This window comes from Sinocyclocheilus anshuiensis, unplaced genomic scaffold (genome assembly GCF_001515605.1).
Source record: "Sinocyclocheilus anshuiensis isolate Anshui unplaced genomic scaffold, SAMN03320099.WGS_v1.1 scaffold641, whole genome shotgun sequence".
Classification (NCBI taxonomy): Eukaryota; Metazoa; Chordata; class Actinopteri; order Cypriniformes; family Cyprinidae; genus Sinocyclocheilus; species Sinocyclocheilus anshuiensis.
In genome coordinates this window covers 950,934-964,594 of record NW_015536503.1, presented here as the reverse complement: position 1 = coordinate 964,594, position 13,661 = coordinate 950,934, and the positions used below count along the sequence as shown (strand labels likewise).

The 13,661-nt window shown below is 35.1% G+C and overlaps 1 protein-coding gene across 1 annotated transcript in view; it reads right to left on the bottom strand.

The window, feature by feature from the left end:
* LOC107690838 (exocyst complex component 4-like) overlaps nucleotides 1-13,661 on the bottom strand; it is a 126,440-nt gene continuing 112,779 nt past the window's right edge. The window contains exons 15-17 of the mRNA XM_016489262.1: nucleotides 12,280-12,479; nucleotides 12,039-12,198; nucleotides 1-672 (exon numbers count right to left, since the gene is read on the bottom strand). Of these exons, the coding sequence (XP_016344748.1) occupies nucleotides 435-672; nucleotides 12,039-12,198; nucleotides 12,280-12,479 (598 nt within the window). The 3' untranslated portion in view covers nucleotides 1-434. The remainder of the gene's footprint in view (nucleotides 673-12,038; nucleotides 12,199-12,279; nucleotides 12,480-13,661) is intronic.

Here is a 13,661-nt window from a genome sequence, read left to right as displayed (position 1 = left end):
CCCCTGATAAAAAAGCCTGGCGTTCTAATCTGGCATCTGTTATTCCAAGCACAAGCTCCGGGCTGGGCAGCGAGAGACGGCGCACAAGAAGATTCTATAATTGAGAGCAGAGGTTTGATAAAGTAAGAAAATGAGATGAAAATGTCCCTAAGCTACAATGAGTGAATCCCTCCTCTCGCTCTGAAACGTGTGGCCTGGTTTAACCAGAAAAGATACAAGGGATTCATTTATTAGAACATGTCTGTGTGTGCATTTGTGTGCACAAAGCCCTGGTCAGAAATGCATCTAACAAATACTGGAAAGCAAGAAAATGAAATGAAACCACTATAATGTTTGCTTGAAAGTGTGACTTGACTCAAAGCCTGTGACAGTAATGAACGGCAGTAACGTGGACCCTTTCAGAGTGTTGGTAGATATAGTTTAAATATGTGTGTCTAGACTGTAGTGATCTTCTTATCCTTGGTAGCCTGTTTAATGGCAGCCTGTTCGCATATGATCTCTTTGAGGCGCTGCAGCCGCATGTTCTGCACGGTCAGGTCTCCCACGCCAGTCTGGCTGCGGTGGAGGAGACTCAGAGCATTGATGTACTCCAGCTCTGTGTAACGCACCCCTTGATCAACCACCAGGTTTAGCAGCTCGTCGGCTGTATTATACAGCATCTCATAGTACTGCCTGCAGAGAAAAACACAGAGAGAGAGAGAGCTGGTGTTATTTCAGATGATGGCATATGATAGCATCTCTCTGAAACAAGGTGGTGAAAGTGTTGCAGAACTTGATTCATGTGATTCACCACACATTTTTGCAATTGCAAAAGTTTATTTCATTAAATATCAATTATAAATATAATTTCTGACACTTACAAAAATATTATGTAGCTTAAAAATAATGAATAATAAAAAAGCAAAACATAAATAAAAGATTTTGTATCATATTCATATCATATTTTGTTTGTAAAATAAATGTATATATGTATAATAAAATATATAAAAATTATCATTTTTAAGCAGCATATTATATTTATAAAAATAAAAATATATTATAAAATATAAGTTGTTTTTATATATATATTACATTCATTACATATTTATATATAAATACATTTATTAAAAGAAATATATTCAAACTTTATTTTTAGCAATGTATTATGTTTTTAAGTATCTAAAATATACTTATAATTGACATTAATCACTAAAAAAAACTAAAATGTAATTTAAAATCTTTGTAAAATGAAAATAAATTTGAAAGCTACAACTCTGTGAGAGCAATATAAATTCATGAAAACTTTTATCTGAAAATTATGGAATATGGTGTAAAAAACTTAATTTAATATTAATCAACAATTTATCAACAACTGAAATACTGATTCTGAACTATCACAAGTTATTCTCTCAAGTCTGACAAAGCTGTTAACAGTTGGTGTTTGCAAAACAAAATAATGTAAAAAAAAAAAAGTGGTTAAAAATTGAAAAAAAAAAAAAAAATGTTTAAAACATTTGATACATCAAAATATTTTAAGCATGTTAATTCTCATAAACACAAATGAACAACAAAATGTTGTAACGAAAGAATGTAAGCATGAAAATAATGCAACAAAATGAAAGTTCTGTCAATAGAGCTGAAACTCTTTTACACTGGCCTTACTGTTCCTTATTGTGAAGCCATGCATTCACAAAACTTGAGAACATCAGACCATTTTTCCATGAACTCTTTGGCCCAAACATGCTGTTGACCAATGGAATGGAACAACATGCATTAAACATTAGACATATAGTTCAAGGAGACCACTTACTTACACATGAGTATGCATACAGACACCCACACAAAGGACTTATAACTTCTGTTTCTGCAGAAGAGGCACATTTGTAACAGGGGTGATAAGAGCTGAATGTGTTTTGACCCCATCAACGCAGACGACTCCTCCGAATCTCTCTCTCATGCTGCATTACTCAGACACATAGAAAAGGCCTTAGCCAGCAGGACTCTCTCTAACTCCCCTATCAAGCTGGCACACTCCTCCAGGTGCTCAGAGACTTCTGGCTGCACTCGAAATGAGCCGAAGAGCCCATTTTACACAACCTCTCGCTTTAAAGGTGCTCCGTACAGAGCAAACACTGGCAGAAATGGACAATTTTAGTCTTTTCATCATGGAGCACATGTAAATTTTAAAGCCATGTCAGGCATCATAAGGACCTGAGGTTATGAACTTCTGGAGATATTACATTTCTGGAGAACCATGGATATGCTTCATGGCTGCGATTTCTACTATAGTACAAATATATTCTACTGAAACAAGGTTATGGCATATAATTTGTCACTTAGCATTAGTTTTACAGACATTATATACTAAATCATGTGGCTTTTTGTGGACAAATTACTTTAAGAAAAGAGTCTTTCGAAAAGAGTAGAGGTGTGACTTCGGCATCCTGGCCAAATTTGCCCATTGGCCTCTGATCATCATGGCCTCCTAACAATCCCCATATCTACTGATTGGCTTCATCACTCTGTCTCCTCTCCACCAATAAGCTGGTGTGTGGTGGGCGTTCTGGCGCACTATGGCTGCCGTCGCATCATCCAGGTGGATGCTGCACACTGGTGGTGGATGAGGAGATACCCCTGACAATGTAAAGCGCTTTGAGTGCCTAGAAAAGCGCTATATAAATGTAATGTATTATTATTATTATTATTATTATTATTAAGTGACTGGACTTGATTCAATGCTGTAAATAAAACAAATATTATAAATATTTCAGTCTTTCTACTTTAAAATTTCACATTTCTTTGTAATTAATTGTGAAATTTATTAGCAATTTCTGTATGAAAAATGTTTCTTCACCAATTTTTTTTTTCAGTGTAGAGATTTGGAGGTATTTTTTTTTTACTTAGGCCAGTAATAAACACCTAGAAGCCACCTAGCAACCGTAACACAGCTCAAATTTACTTCAGGAAATCTAAAAATCTAGAAGTTGTTAGGCCAACTTTACAGTCTAAAGGCCTTTTCATACTGAATTAAATATCTCAGAGATCTGCTGTCTTCTACTAAACCTTCTTGGTGAAGAAGATTTTCTAAGTACTTGGAAATAATGGTTTTGCCCTTGCACCTCTAAAATGCTGAGCTCTAATGCTGCAGATTAACACTAACATGAAAAATCAAATGATCACAGAATATTCAGCCAGTAAAATAAAATACATGTTCAACCCAAAGACGCTGAAAAGGTTGCCAAAAAGTGTGAATGTGAGCACAAGTGCACCTGCAGGACAGAGAGAGGGCAGTTCCATTAACCCACATTCATCTCTGACACTGAAAAACACAGCCATTTATAACAGTCCTGACAGTACAGTGTCCCAGTAACCCTTCCTGTGCCAGGGCGTTAATCCACCAGACCTGGGCTGTCTGCTCATTAGAGCTCAAAACAGGACAATCTCATATACAACACTTCATTTGGCATAAAACAGCTTAATTGTCCTAGCACAAAAGATTCAAAACTCACCTGTTTAAACAGATAGTATACTAATTTTTATTTTTATTTTTATTTTAAGAAAAATCCAGACAACTCTTACATAATATGAGAACATATGAATATATGATATAATATAATATACAGTCTTGTATACAATTGCAGTATTTATTAATATTTTGAGTAAGCTTTTATTTTTATATTTCAAGTTTTGATTTGAATTTTAGTTTAAGTTTTTGTAATTTTGTTGAAATACAATATAAAAACAAACTTTTTATTTCAGCAAGTTGCCAAGGCTTAATTTCTCATTTTAGTTTAACTTGATGTACTAAAATAAGTAAACTAAAAGTGAAATAAAATTAATAAAAACTATTTAGGAAAAAAAAACTATAAAAAATAAAACTAAAAAAATAAATAATCCCAAACATAAATACTAATTAAACAAATTAAAACAGGAAATATAAAAATTAAAACTGATTCTAGACAGACAGCCAGACAGGCAGATAGGCAGATAAGATAGATAGATAGATAGATAGATAGATAGATAGATAGATAGATAGATAGATAGATAGAAATAATATCATAGTATTTAAAGATATTAAAAATAACACTGGAACACAAACTCTGGAGCTCATATAATACTACTATATATATATATATATTTATATACTGTATATATATATATATAAACAGTACTCAGCAAGCAATTTCATGGGGTCTTAAGTCAACATAAAGAGGGCATCTGGCAATTTGTGAGCTTCTGTATGTTTGTTTGTTTGATTGGTGTGCCAACTATGACATTCTCCACACTTCATTTCACACACATTTAAAAGCATTTAGGGAAACGGCGACGAGTTGCTAATCTGATTAACTCTCTTTTAAGACCACCTCCTTTCCTCTCCTCTCCCAATCCTCTCTCCCATTAGAAGATAACAAAGAGCAGGAACTTCTCACACATTGAACCTGCACCTGTGTGTGTGTGTTCTCTCTGAGTGCCATTAAGTTTTAATTAGACTGTTTCTGTGTGTACAGTAGTGCATACAAAGGGTATTAAGCTAATTTATGATGCATGCAGCGAAGGACGCTGGGAGATGTATGTTGGCGTGAAGGGAGACAGTGGAAAAAAACTTGAATCAGCACAATTCATTTCCTCCAATTTCCAGTATGTACAATATTAAAGCCATTAAGGGCTGCTTCTGTCAGCGCAATCTCAGCAACACATTAGTTAGCAGCTGAGAGAGAGAGAGAGAGAGCAGGCAAGATGCCCCTCTCCATCAAACAGAACACACATACTTGTCACCACAGTAACAAATGCCAATGCTTTCCGTGCAAAAGAGCATATAAGGCTTTCAGGACATTTCCTCCTGCATGCTTGACAGGTCCGATTTTCCTGTTAATGGGAACATTTTGCAGATGGTCTGCTCTTTCATCAGCTGCTCTGTTCTAAATCGAGGTGAGACTTTTAGATGAGGCAGTCTGACCCTGGTCTACATATTAGATAACACCTCAACAGAAGGAGTCTTGGGATAGGAGGAAGAACAGGCTCATAAACGGTTCGTAGACTGTCGCTGGGCTGCTGCTGCAGTAGATGTAGAGCTGGACAATATTCTTCAGCTTTCAATTCAATTAACCATCATTTCAACCCAACAGCAGTTAGTCAAAAAGATTCAAAATGTGTAAAATAATAAAATAAAAATGTTAAAATATTTCAGAACGGAAAAAAGGAAATAAGAACAATTTTTACTTAAGTGCCACTGTGTCAATACATATTAATAAACAGTCAAATGTATTTATATATATATATATATATATATATATTTTACTACTTATTTCAATGCATAAAAATGGCCCACAGAGACTTTTGTGAGCATTTCTGTGTGATGATGCAAATTAATTACTGAATTTATATATATTTTATCACTGAATCACTGAATCCCGAACAGATTCATTGAAATTAAACAACGCAGAATTAAACAAACTTAATTTCAACAGGCTTATAAAAAGCACATGAAAATCCTTGCAATAGTCACAGTGTTGCTTGAAGTGCCTATATTATGCCGTTTCGAATATTGTCTTTCATGCAGTGTGCAATGCAGCTGTATATGAATGTAAACGATCTGCAAAGTTGTAAAGCCGAAAGTGCACAATAATTAAAGTTATTGTCTCCCAAAAGAAAGAATCATCTCTGAACAGCCGAAACGAGTTGTCAGTAATTCAAAACTCACTTCCGTGACAGCTACACGTCACGGGGGAACACATTTGCATAATGCACGCCTATATTCTGCGTTGGCCGGCCACGAACTTGACCCAGCCCTCAAACACTGTAGCTTGTTTGTGTGAAAAACATCATGTCGAGAAGACGCTGTGTCCTACGCTGTGAAAGTAAATTTGTTTTATTTTCACTTCCGAATGATGAGGCTACAAAGAATCAGTGGTTAAAATTAGGCCTGGGCGATAAAACGGTATCGATATTTATCGACAGTACACCTTCTTCAATATCGCTAGAAAAAATGTTTGATATAGTGCACGATATAGGCACGTACTATGAGTGACGCAGACAGCACACACAAACACATGCTGAAATGAGTGCTGTGCCTGCCTGTGATGAGGAGATTGTGAATAAAGAATGAATATTAGTCGAATTTAAAATAAACATTTGCATTTGAATGTTAGGAGTGCGTCAGGGAGCGTCATCTGTGGCGCATGAGATGCAGTGATGATGATGTAAGTGACGTTGTTCGAGATGCACCGCTGCTGTGTTATGCATTCAAAATATTAGAGAAATATAGAAGCTCAATGCGGAGAAGATCTTAATTGGGTTAAAACTGAAACCAAGCCATTCACACAGAACGCATATTCAGCTAATTTTTTAGACTGGCAAATATGACTGCTGCACTCGCGTCTCACACAGATGTATAGAAAGCTATGCAAAGTTAAAACGGTTTAAACTTTTAGAAAACACGTCACGAATTTGTGGAGGTTTATTCATTTTCATGAAATGAGATATTTGTTTAATTTTTAGTGTGTTTGATTGTTAAAACAAAAAATATTTGTTGTTTGTCTCAATAAATTGTGTTAATTACAAATACAGTGGTTAAATTTAAACATTTTTTTTTCCTATTGCTTTTTGTTTTAAAAAAGGTTATAAAAATTTTCCAATAATTATCGATACCAAACGATATGAAACATTATATCGTTGATAAATTTTTTAGCTATATCGCCCAGTCCTAGTTAAAATTCATTTTTTCCAATGTACCACATCAGTACAACCCCAATCATTTTTTGTGTTTGTATTTTACTGACGGTCTCATATGTTTTTAAATGCAATCTGTGTGATCGGCGATTTGGCTCTTTGTATTAGGCTAAGCAATGCATAAATACATGATGCTGTTTTGTTCATAATTGTTTATGCAATTTACGAAATTATGTTTGATTTATGAGTTAATTTAGACGTAATTAACGGTTTTTTTATAGACCGTCATTTCTTTGCGTTGACAATTTAATGCGTTGCATTATTTTGCTCATTGCGCCCTCCTGTGGCCTCGTGATACAAGCCAAATGTTTCCTTAAGACCTATTTACTCTGCATATAAAACATTAGAAATTAGATATTTGTTTAATTTTTATTGTGTGTTTGATTGTTAAAACAAAAAATATTTGTTGTTTGTCTCAATAAATTGTGTTAATTACAAATACAGTGGTTAAATTTAAACATTTTTTTTTCCTATTGCTTTTTGTTTTAAAAAAGGTTATAAAAATGTTCCAATAATTATCGATACCAAACGATATGAAACATTATATCGTTGATAAATTTTTTAGCTATATCGCCCAGTCCTAGTTAAAATTCATTTTTTCCAATGTACCACATCAGTACAACCCCAATCATTTTTTGTGTTTGTATTTTACTGACGACTGCTTCTCAAATCTCGGGGAGTTCATCGCAGGATTCACAAACGCTTGCTCTTGAAAGATGACTCAGTACCCAGTTTATTTGGACCAGCTGGCTCCACTGAATCACAACCTGTAAGTATGATAAATAGATTTTTATATTTTCTATCGAGCGTTCAAAATCCAGAACTATGGCAATGGGCATATTGTTTCCGACATGCGCTGTATGCGGTAGACCAATCACAACAGACTGGGCCATCTGACCAATCAGAGCAGAGTAGGCTCACAGAAAGGAGGGGTTTAGAGAGACTGAATCTTAGAACTGCTTCGAATGAATCATTTGAGAATCATTGGAAAATGAGGTGATATTAAATGCATATTTTGAGAAAACGAAAGCGTTTTTGACCTTGCATGCATTGTAGGAGACTCCCAAAACAATATTAGGAACCTTAAAAAAGGCATAATAGGGGTACTTTAATTTTATATCGGCATCAAAATCAGCTGCATAACATATGATACATGGATATATTTATAATAGCTACTGAATGCTTTTGCCAAATTATAATGGTGTTTGATAAGAGTTAGATTTTTATTTCCTGGCATTTTATTTCTTAGAATAACAGTGAAGTAAAGAACATCACATAACTGCAAACAAATGCGAAAATATAGAGCAATACATCCAGATAAACACAATAAACAGATATGGAGAAAAGCTGCATGTTACTCACATACACCTAAACAGAAAGACCAATGTGCTGTCAAGTGCAGCTGCCGGTTTGTTTTGTGGTTATCGAGAGCACAGAGCAGCCGCAGTGTAAACAGTCCAGGCCGTCACCCTGACACGCTGACTAAATGTCGTTTTTCCAGAAGCCTTTACAAATGGCCTCACAAGACAGGTGCTTTTCCAACAGCTTGACCTTTGACCCTTGCGTGTCAGTCAGCCAGTCTCTGAAGTGTGAATTCCTAGCAAATTTCCCTTTCCTTACTGAGTGAGAGCATGGTTTAGATTTTTCACTGGAAGAGAGAGAGAACGTGATCAGCATGGCTGGTCCTCACTGCAGCACTGTCCAATGTGACAAACAACAGGACTTTTTGAAAACTTCCAGTGTTTTGTGCCACTTGAGGATGGGTTTATCCAAAAATACTACACCTGCATGGAAAATTAAATTCTATTGCAGAACTTCTAAATTCTAAAACAGAGTTCTTTTCTCAACTGAGTTCATGTAAAGTCAATCAATCATATTATAACTAATGATTTCAGCCATTACTTGGCATTTCTGTGCACAATAGGCATCAGATGGTCTAGTGAGTGAAATAGTTGCTAGTAGACTTTCCTATCCAATGGGGGGGATCAAGTAAGCTTTACTGTCTGCACTCCCATTGGTTGTTAACCACATTACATGATTGCTTATTAGCATAAAGTAAAAAAAAAACTAACTACATATCTACAAAATTTTGATTCTTTAATGTTTTTGAAAGAAGCCTCTTCTGCTCACCAAGTCTGCATTTATTTGAGCAAAAACAATATTATTGTGAAATATTATTACAATTTAAAATAACTGTTTACTATTTTAATATATTTAAAATGTAATTTATTCCTGTGATGCAAAGCTGGATTTTTTAGCTACAATTACTCCAATCTTCATTGTTTCAAATCATTATAATATGCTGATTTGCTGCTTAATAAACAGTTCTTGTTATAATCAATATTGCATTTTTTCTCAGTCAAATCCTTACATGAACAGATAATTCAAAAGAACAGCATTTATTTGAAATATAAATCTTTTGTAGCATTATTAATGTCACTTATAATCAATTTAATGTGTACTTGACGAATAAAAGGTTTTTTTTTGTTAAAAAAAAGAGAAAAAATATTACTCACTCCAGATGTTATATGTATATATTTGTATTTTATATGTATCTAATATATGTATCTACTGATTCAAAATGTGGATCATACAGATTTATGAAGAGGTTCTAGTTTGTCCTTATGATCAATTCCATCCATTTCGCACATTTAATTAATATACAGAAACACTGGAGTTAAAAACATACACGTACATTTGCTCACAACCAGCAGTCTCTTGCCAGGTCTGGGTGACGTTGATTAGACATTACTGAGGCACCTGCAGGACTCTGGGACGTGGCCTGGCTCAGTCTAAGACTGTGAGCAGATGGTGTGTGTATGTGTATGAGTGTGAGCATGTAGCGAGAGTAAAAGCACTCCGGTTTTGCTTGGGAACTGGACCAACACCACGCATGCAAGGTCATTTCAATGAAAAATTACTAGTAAAGCTGTTTACTCCTGATTTGAACATCAAAACCTCCGGTAATAGCCCTGCACACTCAAATAACATTATTTGTACTCACTTAAATGAATAAATGTGCTAACTGCTCAATTTCACGTTTCACGTTCAAGCATGCTTTCTACACTGATGCCATTTTTCTCCTCACTAGATGGCACTATGACCAAAGCCTGCCATAAGAGAGGAGCGCCACTGGGTTTGGCCATTGCACTGCTCAGCTTTAACTCAAATCGATGGTTATTACTGTGTCCTTGGCCCAGTCGCCCACAGCAAGCATTCAGATGGGAGAGCGGCCAACGATTCCCCTTCTTCCTCACGGGCCTTTCTCCATCTCCCAGCATCCACATATATGCTTCCATCTCTCTCAATCAATCCCTCAACACACAGGCGTTTACACGCATTCAAAGCTGAATGTAAATGACAGGGGTACAGCTGCAAGAGTCTAGTGCTATAGTGCTCCTTTATTATCTTGTTTTCCAAGCGGTTTATGAGGATAATGCCAATGTATTCATAAGAGGTTTACAGAGAGATGCTCTCTCTGCCGTGTGCGTGTAGGAGGGGCCAATCAGAGGAGCCTTGATAGAGTAAACAATGAACAATAATTCCAGTCACCATCTGTACCACCTGTAATAATCATGCGAGATCTTCACATAAAAATGTAGCAACATGCTGTTAGTTTTAGGCATACTGGAAAGAGCTGATATTTATTAACTAATTATTTTTTCCAGTGTTATTATCACTAAAGAAAACCTTTTTATTAACTGAAAAAGAATGCAAAAAAAGAAAACATAACTATTTGAATTAAAAGTAAATATTTTAATGACTCCAAAATGAACTAAAATAAAATAAATAAAATTGTATCAAGATATATTTATCTATATTTTCTTCATTATTCACGTTTATGTGATGTTCATTACTTTAAGGTTATTTTAGGAAATAAGATCCCATGGAATGATTTCTTGCTTTAGTTTAAAAAATTATTTTATGTTAAAAATAAAAATTCTAATTCATTATGGCTTATACCAAGTATAAATATAAAGTCATAGTAAATATAAAGTAACCCAAATCCCTAAATTGTATAAATATAAAGTAGAAAAATACACTGTGAATGTTTAAAATTTCATTACCTGAGGGGAACTGACAGTCTTCAGAAAAGTTTACGTGGTATTTTCTTTTCATCTCGTCTCTGTATAGTTAATATTAAAGTAGTGTTTCAGCGCAGGGCTGCTTTGTTTAGAGCGGTAACCAAGGAAACGCTGTATCTGGTGCTCTAGAAGTGCCTCCTGCTGTCAGAGAGTGAATCTGCGTCTCATTCAGAGCTCCTGCTGATTGCTTCGTTCAGGCATGTAGTATAATTTCACAAAGCTAGTCAGAACAGAACATTCTGTCTTTACTTCAAATTGGGTTATTATTAAATCAAATTATGTATATGAAATTATATAACTAAATGATATGAAATGATATAAATGATATGTATATGAATTATATAACTAAAATTAAATACCTGTAATGACAGATTTAGGTTAAATAAAGATGTCAGTCTTTATTTTTCTTCTTTTTAGGAAACAAATCAAAGAAAAAATAAACAAATTCTACTGTTCCTAATATTCTGTATGTTGCTCAAAAACAAAATATATTGTGTTCAGCGGAAAAAAAGTTTTTTTGTTTTACCCAGTCATTTAAAAATAACACATTTTAGAGCTGTAACGACAATACCATGATACTTTTGCTTAAGGTCATACCGTCAAAATGCCTATTACCTACTTACATTAAACATGAAAATGCCACTAGATAACACTATCGATAAAACTAAATAGCCTTGAGAAATTTTGTGCTGCTATGTAAATTATATTAGTTAATATACTAACTTTGGCAGCACAAACATATTAAATATAAATAAATGATAACTATACAATAGTGAAACAAAAACTAAAACATACAGGTGGCCAGTTGCATAAACATAGCCACTATATTAAAACTGTGTCTTAAGAACTAGTTTGACCAACTAGCAGTTAGATGAGGGGTAATCAGTCTTACTTTTCACATTTAAATGATACAATCTATATTTTTGTAACTGACTTTAAAAAAGTTACGGCCAGTCTTGATGAAAAAAATTAGCTGACTAACTTTCTAAGACTAGTAAAACTAAATGACAATTAACTAGTTGATTAGCGAGGTTGACTAGTTAATCTAGATTTTCTTCCACTCTGTGTATCTGAAAGCAACGTGTCTAATGTAAACACACTAAGAAATGTGTCCTGATGAACCCTAAATAAGCCTAAGCATACATGTTTTTCTTAAAACCGATTGGTTGAGAAGTTGTTTAGGCTAGCTGATTTTGAAATGATGTAGTACTGTACATCCCTACTGAGAATATTTGTGTATTCTACCTGGCAAAGTCCAGATCAGCCTCACGTGACATGGTGATGTTGGTCAGGTTCTGCTGGAGCACAAAGATATTTCTGCACATCTTCTTGATGCCGGACTCGCTGATGCGCTTGAAGTACTGAGCTCCGTTTATCAGAATACAAGAGATCAGGTGACCCAGACCTGTACCAAGAACAGGAAGATAGTAAGAAAATAAATACTGCTTCAGGCATCAGCTTCCTGTTGAGGCAAGAGGTCACTCACCCTCAAAGATATACTGAAACTTGTGCTGCTGCAGGGCGGCTCCCATCACTTCCTCTATGGCACTGATGTCCTTATTCAGCTTCACCACCAGGGGGTCATAGTCCATGCTGGCTGCATTAGCTACAATGGCATAGTTGCCTTGTTTTGCCAGAGGGATCAGATAATGGAAACAGTGGACCCTGATGGGGCAGAGACGACAGGCACAGAATTACAATTATGAGTTGAGACAGATAAGAACTTTCCTGAAGCTTGAGATATGAAGTATTTTATTCGTGTACATACTATACTATATATAGTATATATAGTTAATTTATAGAATATAATATTAATATATAATATAAATACACACGCACATTACACACATATACTATAATAATAGATAAATACATTTTATTATGCATCAATTAAAAAAAAAATTCCAGATGAGAACAAAATTGTCCTCAAAATTCTGTTGGAAAATTTTTCCTCAGAGTATTTCAACAATCTAAATTAGCATTAAATGAAAGAAATAACGAAAACCACTTTGAATGTGTGAGTTATTGTTATCATATCCGAGTAGTGTTAATGGCACCGTCATCAGTCCTCAGAGAAATGCCAGATGCTGGTAGTGAATATCTTGCTTCACTCTATAAAGACTGAATGAACTGGGATGATGGAATGTCCCGTGAGCAGGTGTCTGTGTGTTTGTGGGTACAATCTGTGAAGTGTTCATGGACTAATAAACCTGCGTATAGGTGCACAGAGAAAGAGTGTTCTTGAGACAGAAAGAGAGAGAAGGTGAGATGGAAAGGTTTCCATAATGGCCTCCAACAGCCCTGCAATAAACCTCCCCTTTCTCATTCGGCATTAGTAAAGCTTTAAGCGAAGCCACCCGCTACCAAACCATAAAAGCATGTATTCTCGTCTTCTTACCTTCTCTTATAGCTTAATTTACCCTCAAGCACTGTCAGGGGAAATCTGCTTGATGGAAAAAGTCAATAACGCGTAGCATGGGAGCCACGAGTTATTGTTTCCAAATCATAAACAGGATCACATAAGCTAAATGATATCTGAGAATAATCATGCAAGCGGGAGGGAGGGCCTGTGGAGGAGGGTACGCAAAGTGAATGACCCATTGGTGCTCTTTTAGGCCGGACAGACTCTTAGGAAGACCTAAAAATACAACCAGTTTAGTTCTGATGGATATACAGTAGTCAACATTTGAAGTTGATCAAAAAAACATTCATCAAAGTTGTCCTAAGACAAGAACGCATTTTGGTTTTACTTTTAGGACAACTTTGATAAAAGGTTTTGATCCACTTCAAATGTTGACTAGTGTATATATATATATATATATATATATTTTGGGGAGAGAGAGAGAGAGAGAGAGAGAAAAGCACAGA